Raw genomic sequence first — 11,785 nt, forward strand, 5'->3', positions numbered from 1 at the left:
TAACATTGGTTCTGTCGTCATTATTGCGTTATGTGGGATGAAACTATTTCAAAACACGGGAATGAGCACAGAAACAATCATTCATTTACTCATTATTTTCCTGATTATCCAGATGATCACAGGACAACATATAGAGACATCCAACCATTCATCCTCTCATGCAAACATCATATATGCAAGCATTTACTCCCTCATTCATTCATCATTAGAGGACATACAACCAATCTTTCGCTCATTCATGTTATATAGACCTACAATCATTCATCCCCTCTTTCACACATCGTGCAGACACATAAAGCCAGTAATTCATTTGTCATAGAGGCATATAACCATTCACTTTCTCATTAATATATCATTAAAAGACATATAGTCATTTAACATGTCATACAGAGACATGCAACCATTCACTCCCTCTTGTGTGAAATCGTCTTGTTATGGCAGCTGGACTTGAATTTCTTCACTCTTTTCACCCCTCATCAGACAAGAATTCACCATGAGTCGGATGACTGAGAATCTCCACAGACATTCACTCTCTCATACATACATCATTAAAAGACACACAACCATTTAGGCTCTCCTGCACGTTACATAGAAACATACAACGACACCATTAAAAGATATAACCACTCACTCATCATATAAATGTTCGCCATTTGTATAGCACTTTTAATCACGTTGTGAGTCCAAAGCTCTTTACACTGGATCACATTCACCTATTCACGTCATATAGAGACTAACAACCATTCACTCTCTGATTCACACATCTGGGCAATTTATGGTCTCCAGTGAACCCACTGCATGTTTTTGGACTGGAGGAAGAAACCAGGGAACCAGAAGGAAACCCACACAAGCATAGAAAGAACACGCAGACTGCACACGGAAATTGAACCAGGGACCTTCTTGCTGTGAGACAGATGCGCTAACCGCTGTGTGGTGTGTTCCATTTTTGAAACACAAGAAATGTTTTCAAACCGAAACACGGACTTCGGTTTGTTCCAAGACTCATTCTGAAAGTCTTGTCACAGAATTGAGGCCGACTGGGGTTTGGAAACATTATAAAGATCATGATTCAAGTCAGTCGTGTGGGTTCTGAAATTTCCATCACAAGGTATCCTCGCCATGGGAAATCACAAATTCACTAATGTGCCCATTTTGTTTATTGATTTGTTTTATAAAGGCGCTCAAAAATACAATAATACCAGATGCAGAAATTCATAATCGGTTGACACTTTACATGATTGGAAAGGAGCAGAAAAAATGAAAAATCTTATTTTTGTCTTTCCCTTACTTGAAGACAGAGATGGCCTGCATTTACCAGCAGTAACCCCTGACAATCTGTGAGAATAAAATTAAAATTATCTTCCGATTTTTTTTTTTGTAATTCTTTTCTTACCAATGTAAAACTAAAATAAACTAAAATAAACATCCCCTTATGTTTTAAGTGCAAATTGTCAGAAGCATGTGACGTTTAGTGGCCTGATCAAGTTGATGCTTTCAGTCAAATTTCTTATGAGGAAAATACAAAACATCTCTTCCATGTTTTCTAGTTCTGCTAGCTCTTTTCAGTTTTAATATCCCTGATCTATTAAATAAGTTATTGTTATGTTCTCTACATTCACTAAATTTTTCTAACTGCTGTAATAAAAACAACAGCATTTATACACAATAACTATACACCTCTACACAATGACTATAATAAATTAAGGCAGTATAAGTGAAAAGTAAAACATTCTGATGTTATAATCCAAAATATATGTTTTCTTTTTCCAAAAGAGAAATATTCTGACACCTTGTTTTTTTCACGTATTATCCGTGACATTTTCAAGTCCGTTATATTTCTAAACATGAATTTAATGGTTAGAGATTATGTTTTTTTTTTTCCACATGAATTCTAAAAACACTTGTATCTTAGAAAAGACCTGGATGTGGACTGCAAAATGATTTATCTCAGTTTCAGATGTTAAAAAAAAAAGTCTACGACGCAACATTAAGGTAATATAATTAGTAGAATATTTTAATAAATATCGGTGAAAAATCCTGAACATCAGGGGTAGGGACTCAGCTGTCACGAAGCCCCCCAAAAAAAGTAAATCAGTGTTATGATGGTGAGAAGCACAAGGAGGTACAGGCAGAGCAGCGGCCAGCGACAGCGGTACAACCAGTGGACCAGAGGGCGTTGTCTCCACCGGGATCCATGTCTGAGGAAGGAGAGCCATCAACAGGAAATGATCATCACAGATCTTAAAAGAGGTCAGAAGGGCGTGTTGACTTACGAGCCCACTGAAATCCTCCGGTAGATGTTTGTCCGCTTTTTATCTTTTTCCACCTTCTTCTTCGATGAAGCTGCTTTGCTCTGTTTCCGTTGTCGAACCGTCTCCACAGGGGGACTGTAATAAAGACTCCTTTTATAATTTGAATAACATCGAACACATTTTCGCAATGAACTATCATCCAAGGCATCACAAACTGAAACGAAATTTCTATTAAAATATTGTTCTGTTGTGATTTGAATCAAAATTAATTTACCCTATAAAGTACTTAATGACACGTTGTATTTGATGGAGGGTTCAGAGTGTCTGTTGTCAGTGGGCGTGAATCTTAATAAATTCATCATTAGATACCGCTCATCGCAGCCTAGTGATAAGACACCATGGTGGCCCGTCCTTCGCCACCCTGCTTCAATTTCTAAATATAACGCACGTCTTAGCGGTGGCAGAGTATAAAATCACTGTAAATTGAAATGTGGATCCACAGAACTCAACATACCTCAGCATACCAGTGGGTGAATCAATACTTTAAATGCACTTCTATGGTGTTTAACACTGCATTTTAAACCATTTTTCCATTTACAATTATTTCTGAAATTACTTCTTTTTTTAAGGAAATAGAAATTAAGTCATTAGGTTTAGTTTCAGTTTTGTTTCTTTTTTTTTAGTTGATTTTTTTTTTTGCAAGGACTGTTTCCAAGCCCTACATTTTATGCTGTATCTTCCTGGGCGCTTCTTGCTCCGGCTTAGCTGGCAGGTCTGGGGGAGTTAAGGGAGCAGCGGGGGCTTCCGGCGTAGGCTCAGCTGGATCTGTCTGCCTGGGAAAAGCAATGAATAAAGAAAAAATTAAAAATTTGAAAATCAGTATACGAGAGCAACTCCACAACTTACCTGTCGTCCACTAAATAGCTGTCGTCCTTGGTCATGGCCGAGCAGCTGGACTCGGAGCTCAGGGATGGAGACGGGCAGGAGGGGAAGGACTTCTTCCTGGAGCTGTCCCCAGTAGAGGCCTGCTTCTTCAAACCTCGCTTTGACTTCTCCTGGAAAAGCTCAGAGTAACCCGTCTAATCTATTTCAAAAGAAACTGCAAACAGCCACCACAGACGCTGCCTTACCTGGGTTTGACTGGGAAGGAGTGATATACTGACCCTGCGACGACTGCAATTCTGACATTTTGAGGGAGAGACAACGCAAGTCATCGGCACATAAATATACAAATGGGTCTCCGCTTATCTCTTTCTCCTCACATTCCTATAACTGTACTCAAAACCCAGGGGAAAATGACACGAGAAGAAACTCATGAAGACCATCCCAAAAAATTGAGCAGGAAAATTCTCCAGAGAAGAAGAAGCAGTTACTCATTCCCACTTCAGAAGTAGCCAAAGAAATAGCCTGAAAAAATCAGGAAGAAATCATGATGAATCGGGAAAGAACCAAAACTTACCCTCATATAACAACAACAGCGACAAAACCACCACCAATCATAATAAAAATAGTGATAACAAAAACAACAACAACAATAATAGTAATAATAACAATAACAATAACAATAATAATAATAACAACAACAACAACAACAACAACAATAATAATAATAATACATTATTTTAATTATTTCCTCATTGCTGTCAGAAAGTGCTTGCACATGGGAGACAGTATCTATTCAGCTTCTCCCTTCAGGGGTCGCCACAGCGAATGAACTTTCTCCATCTAACCCTATTCTCTGTATCCTCCTCTCTCACAACAACTACCTTCATATCCTCTCTCACGACATCCATAAATCTTCTTTTTGGTCTTCCTCGAGACCTCCTGCCTGGCAGCTCCAATTCCAGCAACCGTGTACCAATATATTCACTATCCCTCCTCTGTACATGACCCAACCATCTCCGTCTGGCTTTTCTGACCTTCTCTCCAAAACATCTAAAATGTGCTGTTCCTCTGACAGACACATTCCTGATCCCATCCATCCTGGAACCTCAACATCTTCATCTCTGTCATGGGAGAAAGTATGATTTCTGTAAATGATTTTTTTTTTTAAAGAATGCGGTCCAGACCTGCTCGACATGGAAAGTGTCATTCACAACTGTGTTGTGAATTTTACGCTGTATGAATAAAATCTATCTTAACTCGACAGATACAACTCACAAAAGACTAGAATGTTGGCCGCACGTCCAGGAACATATGGCTTCACCAAATCAGATAAGATTGGATGGCGCCACGGGAATGAATATTTTACAGGTTAGGAGCAACACCCTGATGGAAATCGACTGAAAATCCAGTCGTGACATCACAGGTGCATGGATTAAGATTTCCATATCCTTTGGTGACAAGACAGTTTCCACACGGAAGAAGGTGACTGATGTCCTCTTATAAAAAGTTTGCTGTCAAATAGCACGCCGAGATTCCTAACTGTCAATTATTGTGCAGATGAAACAACCCCGTCGGTCTGACAATAATCATTTCCTTCCTGGCTGAGTTCGGAAGCATGAAGTTTGCTGATAAGCAGCTTCTTAACTACAGAACCTAACAGGAAGCTGCATCAAAAGGTTATGAGAGATTGTCAAATATGAAGAAAGAAATGATCTATAAAGGTCAGAAATTTACAAAAATTTGCAGGAATTTCTGAAACCCTGACAAGAAAACACGAAATTAGAATTAAACCTTTACGCGTGCATTTCATGAAGATCAGTGAGGCTTCAAATGTGCAAGATGGTAAATACTGAATAAGGAAAAAGGAGAAAATGAAACCACGGTCAAGCCCTCGTTCCCTGCATACCTGCTGAAAACCTTTTCTTCCGTTGTCGCTTTCGTCCAGATCTTGGAACAAAAAAAAGCATTTGTAGAAGTCAGTCAGATTATTAGAGAATCAAACAACGAACCAAGACACCAACGCTCACGGACCTGCCGGGGCTCCGAGGTCGATGATGTTTCTGCAGGAACTCTGCCGCAGGAGCATCTTCCTGGCCTCCCCGAGCTCTGACTCATGCCTGTCGTGTCGCCTCCTCAAATTCTCCACGTGGGCCACCATGAGCTCCACCGCCCGGCTGACTCGAGCCTCCTGACAGTCGCAAAGTAAATTCCTACTTCACCAGAGGAACCTTCTCCTCTAACCAATTCCGGTCTTCATTCGGTTCAACACCGCTTTCAACATGATGCCGTTTGAGCTGGATTACAAAGTGTTGAGGCTGAAGATTCATTGAATTTTATGATTATTTTTTTTCCCCTATATTCAGCAGGGTTTCAAGTCACAAAGATCACGGATGGACTTTTTCAGACTACTTCTAGTACTTGTGACAAACAGTTTTCACTCAGGTGAAATATTTCAAGCTGGACTATGTGTGCAATACCTCATACCAAAAGGAGCACACCTGGAACTACAGTATATGTGTAAAACTCATGCAAACATGCAATAACTGGAACTGTATAAAAGTCATTCAAACACATGCAACAACTTAAAATCTATTTGTATAACTTTGACTTATCTCACTTTATACTTATATTGTATCAGTATATATTCTTATTCTTATGTATTTATTTTTGAACTTTTGGCTCTAGTGGTTTTGGACTGGACTATGAGGATGTAGTCTTCTTACGGATTATAGTCGGTGTTTTTTTTCTTTCTTCCCTTTTTATCTTCAAACACAATTGTGGAGTCAAATTTTGTTGAATGTCCAAAGACATTAAGCTTCTATTCTATTCTATTCTATTCTTTACCAACTTAAACCAGTCTGTCAGAGAGTATAGGACAAAATGTCAGTGTACCGGTTGTTGGAAGCACCTGGTGCACAAAGTACCTGGTGCCTCAGTGTACCTGATGCACCGCGCCAAGAACCTCCGCAGTGTTGGAGATTCGTTCCACAGTTCCAGCGAGGATATCCAGAGATAACTCCAGCCTCTGCAGGATCTTACTCCGCTTGCTGTCCAGGCAGAGGCCCTTCAGTGTCTGCAAACACATTCACACACAAACACATCACGGATATAGGTGACTTCTTTCTGGTATAGCCCTAAACTCTGGTCAAGTGTCTCACCTCCAGCGTCTCCCTGCCTCTGGAGAGCTCCAGCTGGATGTTCTCCTCTGCCAGGTTTCGGGCGTGCTCCTCTGCCTGCAGCCTCTGCTTCAAGGTGTACTGATCGCAGCGAAAGGCCAGGGCAATCTGGGAGAAGGCACTCTGGAAGAGGAAACATCTCGCATCATCGAGTGTGTTCGCAAACATAGTCATTGACCAGGAGTTATAGTGAGCGTGTTGTTCATGTGGTCAAATCAATGACCAAAAATGAAAAGAATTTGACAGACAGACGGACAGAATGTAAACCAAAGAATTCCTTGTTAATGTTAAGCTGTTCCATTCTTGTGTGGATGTACGGGGATATGTTGATTCAAAAATATTTACACTGAAATGGACTGCAGAGAAACTCCAATACCTTTTTGGCGCCTAATTTGATTTTTTGGCAGCAGGTACACTTTTTTATTTTCGCAATGTTTATTATTTATAATGACCCCAAAAATGAGTTATATGTTACAAAGCATAAATTTGACCGGCTGCCTGGTAATGAAAACCACTGAGGGAGTCGTCTAAAAGTTATTAATGTAATTATTTATCAAAATCAAACACTTATTCACTGTCATATTACTATTTTAATGTTCTCTTAGTGGTTTTGGTAAGATAACACTGTATTTGAACAGACATCAAATTAAAAAAGTGCCAATACTTTATTTTTAGTAGAACATGTTACATACCCTCTAAAAATAAATATTCCTTTGACTGGGATTTCTTCAACATGAACACTAAAATAATAATGACAATAATGACATAAATAATGATAATGATAACAACAATATTAATAATAATATACTTTATATTTTATATATTTTGGCCTAGCGCTATTATAATTTTACACTGAGAAGAAAATAAACATTGAGAGCACAAATAATAGGAACATTCAGCAAAGACCTGCCTTGAAAAGTACAGAAAATTCAGTAACTAAAGTACACAATGATGCTCACCTCAATGTCTGTCTCAGACATCTCTACGCTGCAAAGAAGAGCAGAAACTTGATGAAAGGTCAAATGAAATGATATTATTTATAATGACTGTGCCGAGTGATTGTCAATCTGTCACCTGTTGAGGCCCACACGCTCTATGATCGAAAGGTCATTCCAGCTTGCTGCTAGTGTCTCTTCTTGACTCGTACCTTCTGCAAAAATAGACCCCCGGTTTTAATCTGTTGACAAAACTGTTGACGCTAACACAGCAAAACTTTCCTGTTACCTTCATCACTGTCATCGCTGTTTGTAATGATGGACGGATACTGGCCGTTCGTCTCTGCATTAGGCTGGAATACATACATAATGCAATCATTACATGCCAAAGGTACCTGTTACGAGCCTGTTTCTAGACTTGGTGGCACTGCTTGACTCACCTGAGCATCCATCACTGCATCGGCTGGTGGCTTTGCAAGAATAATCCAAATAAAAACCAGATTCAATTCCTTAAACCACAGTGAATAGTTTAGTGCATTGTTGTTATTGTCAGAAGTTGTCCTTGTCTTAGCTCCATTCCACCTGCCTTTCTCCAGTTCTGAGAACTGATAATCCAATTAAGAGCTCCGTGGCCAGGCCACAACAGTTGCACTGCTCCTGGAGGATCAGTGGGAGTGATGAGCCTGCCCGTTGCTGAGTTTTTATCTGTAGTAAATACTTGTGTTGTCTGGTGATGAATTTGCCACTGGTGCAAATGCAGTCATCCCTATTTTTTTTGCTTTTGACTTTTACTGCATCACTGAAGTTGGAAGAACTTCTGGATCATGTTTAAAATGGAATACACTTAAGAGTCTGAATCTTTCTGCCATGAATAAAAATAGAAATCTAACATCGGGAGCAATTTTTCAGAACACAACCCAGTTTTACATTGCCAGGGTGTGAAAAAGGGCACATCTTCTCTCCTTTGAGTCAATACATTCAACTGAGTGCTATTTCCTCCATGTGTTCAAGACAAGCTATAGCAGTCCTTAGCATATTTTTTGACAGCGCCATCGTTCAGCAGTCACCAGTCAAATCATTTCCACATCTAACCCCATTCTCTGTATCCTCTCACGCCAACTAACTTGTCTTCCTATCTTATACTAAACCCAGACATCTTTGGTCTTCCTTTTGGCATCCTAGTCAGTTACACTACATACATTTGAGATGAACTTTAAAAAATGCAGGTTGAACTGGTACATTTTAAGGAATTTGTTTATATAACATTAGTTAATTCCAGGTGTCCCCAGAATAGTCTGCTCTGCCACAAAAACCCAGGTTAAAAACAGCATAATCAGCTAAGAGACAACAGCAACGCAGTCTTTTGGAGTATCTCCTTTTTTATTCAAAGAAAAGCCGTGACTTAGTAGAGGCGCTGAGGTTTGCCCATGGTGCTCTTGACGTACAGAGCCCGCACGTTCTGCCAGTTCTTCTTCAGCAGAGACACAAGGAAGTTGACTGCCAGATGGATGTTGTACACAAGCTCATCTTCAGTCATCTTCACGTGACCTACAGCCACAGCCAGACACAGCACCTGAGCACAGAGGGGAAAATAGTCAAGAGACATTTTTCGCTAGTTAACTTAAATTAATTTTGTGGGTTCGAGCAACTAATTACTGCAAAATGTTAGTTAACCAACAAACCTTCTTCATCTGGAATTTGATGGTGGATTTGACCTCATCCACCTTAGTGGTCAGGTTCTCATTGTGGGTGAGCAGTGACGGGAACTTGCCGGCCTTATTCAGCCCTGGACCAAGGATACGGGGGATCTGCTTGATCAGAGATTCTGAGGCCAGGAAGGCATCATACTTCTTGGCTGGAGGGGAGAGGGAATCATGTTTGAAACAAGATAAAATGCTTCCGAGGTGTCCTTTGGCAAACTTGGAAGACTTCATACCGAGCTTCTTGACAAGCTTTTTGTTCTTGTTGAGCTTTTTGAGGGCCTCAATATCCATGTGTGGCAGGTCAGCAGCTTTGGCCTCATCACAGTGCTGCTGGTCTCCCAGGAGACACACAGAGAACTTGGGTCTGGGAAGAGTCTTCAGCCTGTATGATCAACAAGACAGTTAATGACAGGTCACGGTTCAAGCCCAGGGGCGTCAGCTGGTGATCAGGCAGGGGGATCTGAGATAAGTTCAGCCTTGTTATTGAATATGCCTAAGCTAGCTGCACAGCATACACCTGGTATCAGCAGGCGCTATTAATCTTAAAAGTACTATTTAGAATCCCCCGCCCGTCAACCAATGAGACCCCTATTCAACGTTCTCAATTTAGAGATTAAGACAAGTTCTTACCAATACCAATACCATGGACGGTGTCCTGTAGACCTCATGGGTAACACAATGAACAATGGTCGGCATGAGGGCGTGAACTTAAAAAGCCCAGCCACTGAAAGCCTCCCCTCATATTTTAAGACCCAGGGTAAGGGTCCGTCTGCTTCGCTTTCACCAGACAAGTCTGGGTCTGCTCAGTCAGACTACCCAGAGTACTTCTCCATGTCTGCCTTGGGCCCGTCTCTTAAGTTCTAAGCCTACTTGCAATTCTTTAAGCACTCAGACAGGGCTTGAAGCACACAGGGAAAAGGTTGGGTGGTACAGTAAAAGGTCGAACCTGACAGTGCCGGAGAAACGCTTGTCCTTCTGGGGATCGTAGTTTTTCAAGCTGATCTGCAGCTCAACTGTCTCCACAAACCTGGAAATAGATGACGAGTGTTATTTCAACACCAATGCTAAAGGTTGAACGTCAAACGGCACTGGGATCTTACTTCCTGCGCTTGGCCACGGATCCCTGCAAGACCTCCCTCACGGCCTCATACAACGTATCCCTGGAGACCTTACTGTGACAGAGAACCATACAACAATCAACATCCTGGTCATAGAGCACAGATTAAGTGGAAGTTTCCAAAACCCTGCATCCCAGACCACTTATTTTACAGAAAAAAATTATCAAATGAACAAAACTTTAAATACAATTTTTCTTTTTCTTATTAACACAGCACTTTGATCAAAACTGTTTTATTAGCACATACTTATCACCAGCCAGCTTGGATCAAATCTGATTTACTTAAGGGCACTGGTGAGATAAATTACTTAATGATAGGATGCTCAGCCTAAAAAAAATCTTATTTCTGTTGTCTTCCAATAATAATAATAATGTCTTCCATGTCTTCCACAATAATAATGTCTTCCAAAATATCTTAATTACTGGTACATATAGGTTACTTTCCATGTTTGCCTTAGAATTCTGCTTTTGCTGCCTTACTGAATGTGGTACAACATTCAGGAGGAAATCAAAGATTAAACCTGTGATAACTGTTGACTAGCATCTTTCAATGGGTATCGAAGGAAAAGCAGACCCTGCTCAGTAACAGCGCTAAGTCAATGCAGTATTTATTCAAAAACGTGAAATGTGTAAATATGCATGAACTTAATAAGCCCGACAAGATAAAAACAGACTGGATGATAAGTTTTATCTTTAATCTGCCTTAATTCTGAGGATGACAATGGATTTGTTCGGAAGGTGAGGTTGCGTCCGCCAGTCAAGCGGGCCGGTCCTTAGCCGGCATCTGCTAACCCTTAGAAACCACTTCTAAAAATAAACAACTTTAGAGCCGTTAGGGGTATAAAAGCTTCGCTGAAATAAACCACATAAATGAGTATCTTTATAGTTCTTTTTAACAGTAACTGAACAAAACAAGCCGTACCTCATGTTGGTGGCTTGTCCTTCTCGCCTTGCTACGTCGGAAAGGAAGTCTGGCAGGAAGTTTCGTGAAATAAAGGAAGGCCCGTGTTACGTCATCAAAAAGCGCCGTTGTTATTTACGCCGTATAAATGTATCTATAATTTAAAGTTGTCTTACAGGGCAAAATAAAACCAAAACAATAATTTTAAGAAAGCACAATTTTGTTAAACGGCATGGAAATGTAATCGAATTAATGTCATGTGACTCGTATATATTACGTCACAATGTTGACGCCTCTGCGCCACATTGAGAGGTGTATCACAGTCGACTTTTGCCGACAAATGTTGCTTTTTTCCACCCCAATCCCTAAATTAATGAACCCACCGACTTTGACTTTTAATAATTTACAGAATTATTCCTGAATATCGGTAAGAGACTGTAGTTCTCATCGTCAATCCCATCTATGTCCTCCCAAAATGGTGCAATTGACTTTGTTGTACACAACTTTGGCGTCATCGTGATGTATCAAGATTTTAAAATACTGCCAAAAAATACATGAATAATCCCAGAAAAATATGTTCTGCCTCATATATTACTACATTAGCATATTATTTTAATTGTATTGGTTCTGTTGCTGTAAAATTAATATAGAAGGGAGATTTGTCTTGGAAATGTGAATTGTAATAATTAATAATTGTAATCACTTGTAATACCAGGGTAGGATCTAACTACATTCTTAATTTTTGGTTAAAAACATAGCATGATAAAATAGTTCAGTCAGTTCTTAAATAAAAAGGTCAAAATCTCCATTAGCCAA

The 11,785-nt window shown here is 40.0% G+C and overlaps 2 protein-coding genes across 4 annotated transcripts; both read right to left on the bottom strand.

Annotated features, from left to right (window-relative positions):
• Positions 1-162: 162 nt before the first annotated feature.
• On the bottom strand, positions 163-7,836 carry irag3a (inositol 1,4,5-triphosphate receptor associated 3a). Of its 2 annotated transcripts, XM_086141623.1 has the most exons (13): positions 7,689-7,836; positions 7,538-7,601; positions 7,388-7,463; positions 7,273-7,295; positions 6,296-6,436; positions 6,079-6,210; positions 5,169-5,325; positions 5,044-5,084; positions 3,383-3,433; positions 3,159-3,307; positions 2,975-3,085; positions 2,274-2,387; positions 163-2,198 (listed from the first exon to the last, which is right to left on the bottom strand). In XM_086141623.1, exons 4-13 carry the CDS (start codon positions 7,291-7,293, stop codon positions 2,066-2,068), a joined length of 1,050 nt encoding a protein of 349 aa, XP_085997749.1. In that variant the 5' UTR covers positions 7,294-7,295; positions 7,388-7,463; positions 7,538-7,601; positions 7,689-7,836; the 3' UTR covers positions 163-2,065. The 2 variants fall into 2 exon arrangements, with proteins under 2 accessions (XP_085997749.1, XP_085997748.1); XM_086141622.1 differs by lacking the exon at positions 7,689-7,836 and having other exon boundaries at positions 7,273-7,300; positions 7,538-7,616.
• A 773-nt stretch (positions 7,837-8,609) lies between these two features.
• Positions 8,610-11,035, bottom strand: rpl10a (ribosomal protein L10a). 2 transcript variants are annotated; one of them, XM_086141163.1, is made up of 6 exons: positions 10,991-11,035; positions 10,052-10,123; positions 9,582-9,978; positions 9,185-9,333; positions 8,931-9,103; positions 8,610-8,821 (listed from the first exon to the last, which is right to left on the bottom strand). In XM_086141163.1, the coding sequence occupies exons 3-6, from the start codon at positions 9,617-9,619 to the stop codon at positions 8,651-8,653; spliced, it is 531 nt and encodes a 176-aa protein (XP_085997289.1). In that variant the 5' UTR covers positions 9,620-9,978; positions 10,052-10,123; positions 10,991-11,035; the 3' UTR covers positions 8,610-8,650. The 2 variants fall into 2 exon arrangements, with proteins under 2 accessions (XP_085997289.1, XP_085997290.1); XM_086141164.1 differs by having other exon boundaries at positions 9,898-9,978; positions 10,991-11,031.
• Between the last annotated feature and the right edge of the window lie 750 nt (positions 11,036-11,785).

This window comes from Fistularia commersonii, chromosome 34 (genome assembly GCF_037954325.1).
Source record: "Fistularia commersonii isolate RoL2024-O1a breed Wild chromosome 34, RoL_Fcom_v1.0, whole genome shotgun sequence".
Classification (NCBI taxonomy): Eukaryota; Metazoa; Chordata; class Actinopteri; order Syngnathiformes; family Fistulariidae; genus Fistularia; species Fistularia commersonii.

Excerpts from the sequence above, each read along its gene's own strand:
- rpl10a (XM_086141164.1), bottom strand. Across the intron at positions 9,979-10,051 it reads TCCGTGGCCAAGCGCAGGAA|GTTTGTGGAGACAGTTGAGC; the intron begins GTAAGATCCCAG and ends ATCTATTTCCAG. Across the intron at positions 9,104-9,184 it reads AAAGCTTGTCAAGAAGCTCG|CCAAGAAGTATGATGCCTTC; the intron begins GTATGAAGTCTT and ends TCTCCCCTCCAG.
- irag3a (XM_086141622.1), bottom strand. The coding sequence starts at position 7,616 with ATGTATGTATTCCAGCCTAATGCAGAGACGAACGGCCAGTATCCGTCC. Across the intron at positions 5,085-5,168 it reads CGACCTCGGAGCCCCGGCAG|ATCTGGACGAAAGCGACAAC; the intron begins GTCCGTGAGCGT and ends TTTTGTTCCAAG. Across the intron at positions 3,308-3,382 it reads TCCTTCCCAGTCAAACCCAG|GAGAAGTCAAAGCGAGGTTT; the intron begins GTAAGGCAGCGT and ends GAGCTTTTCCAG.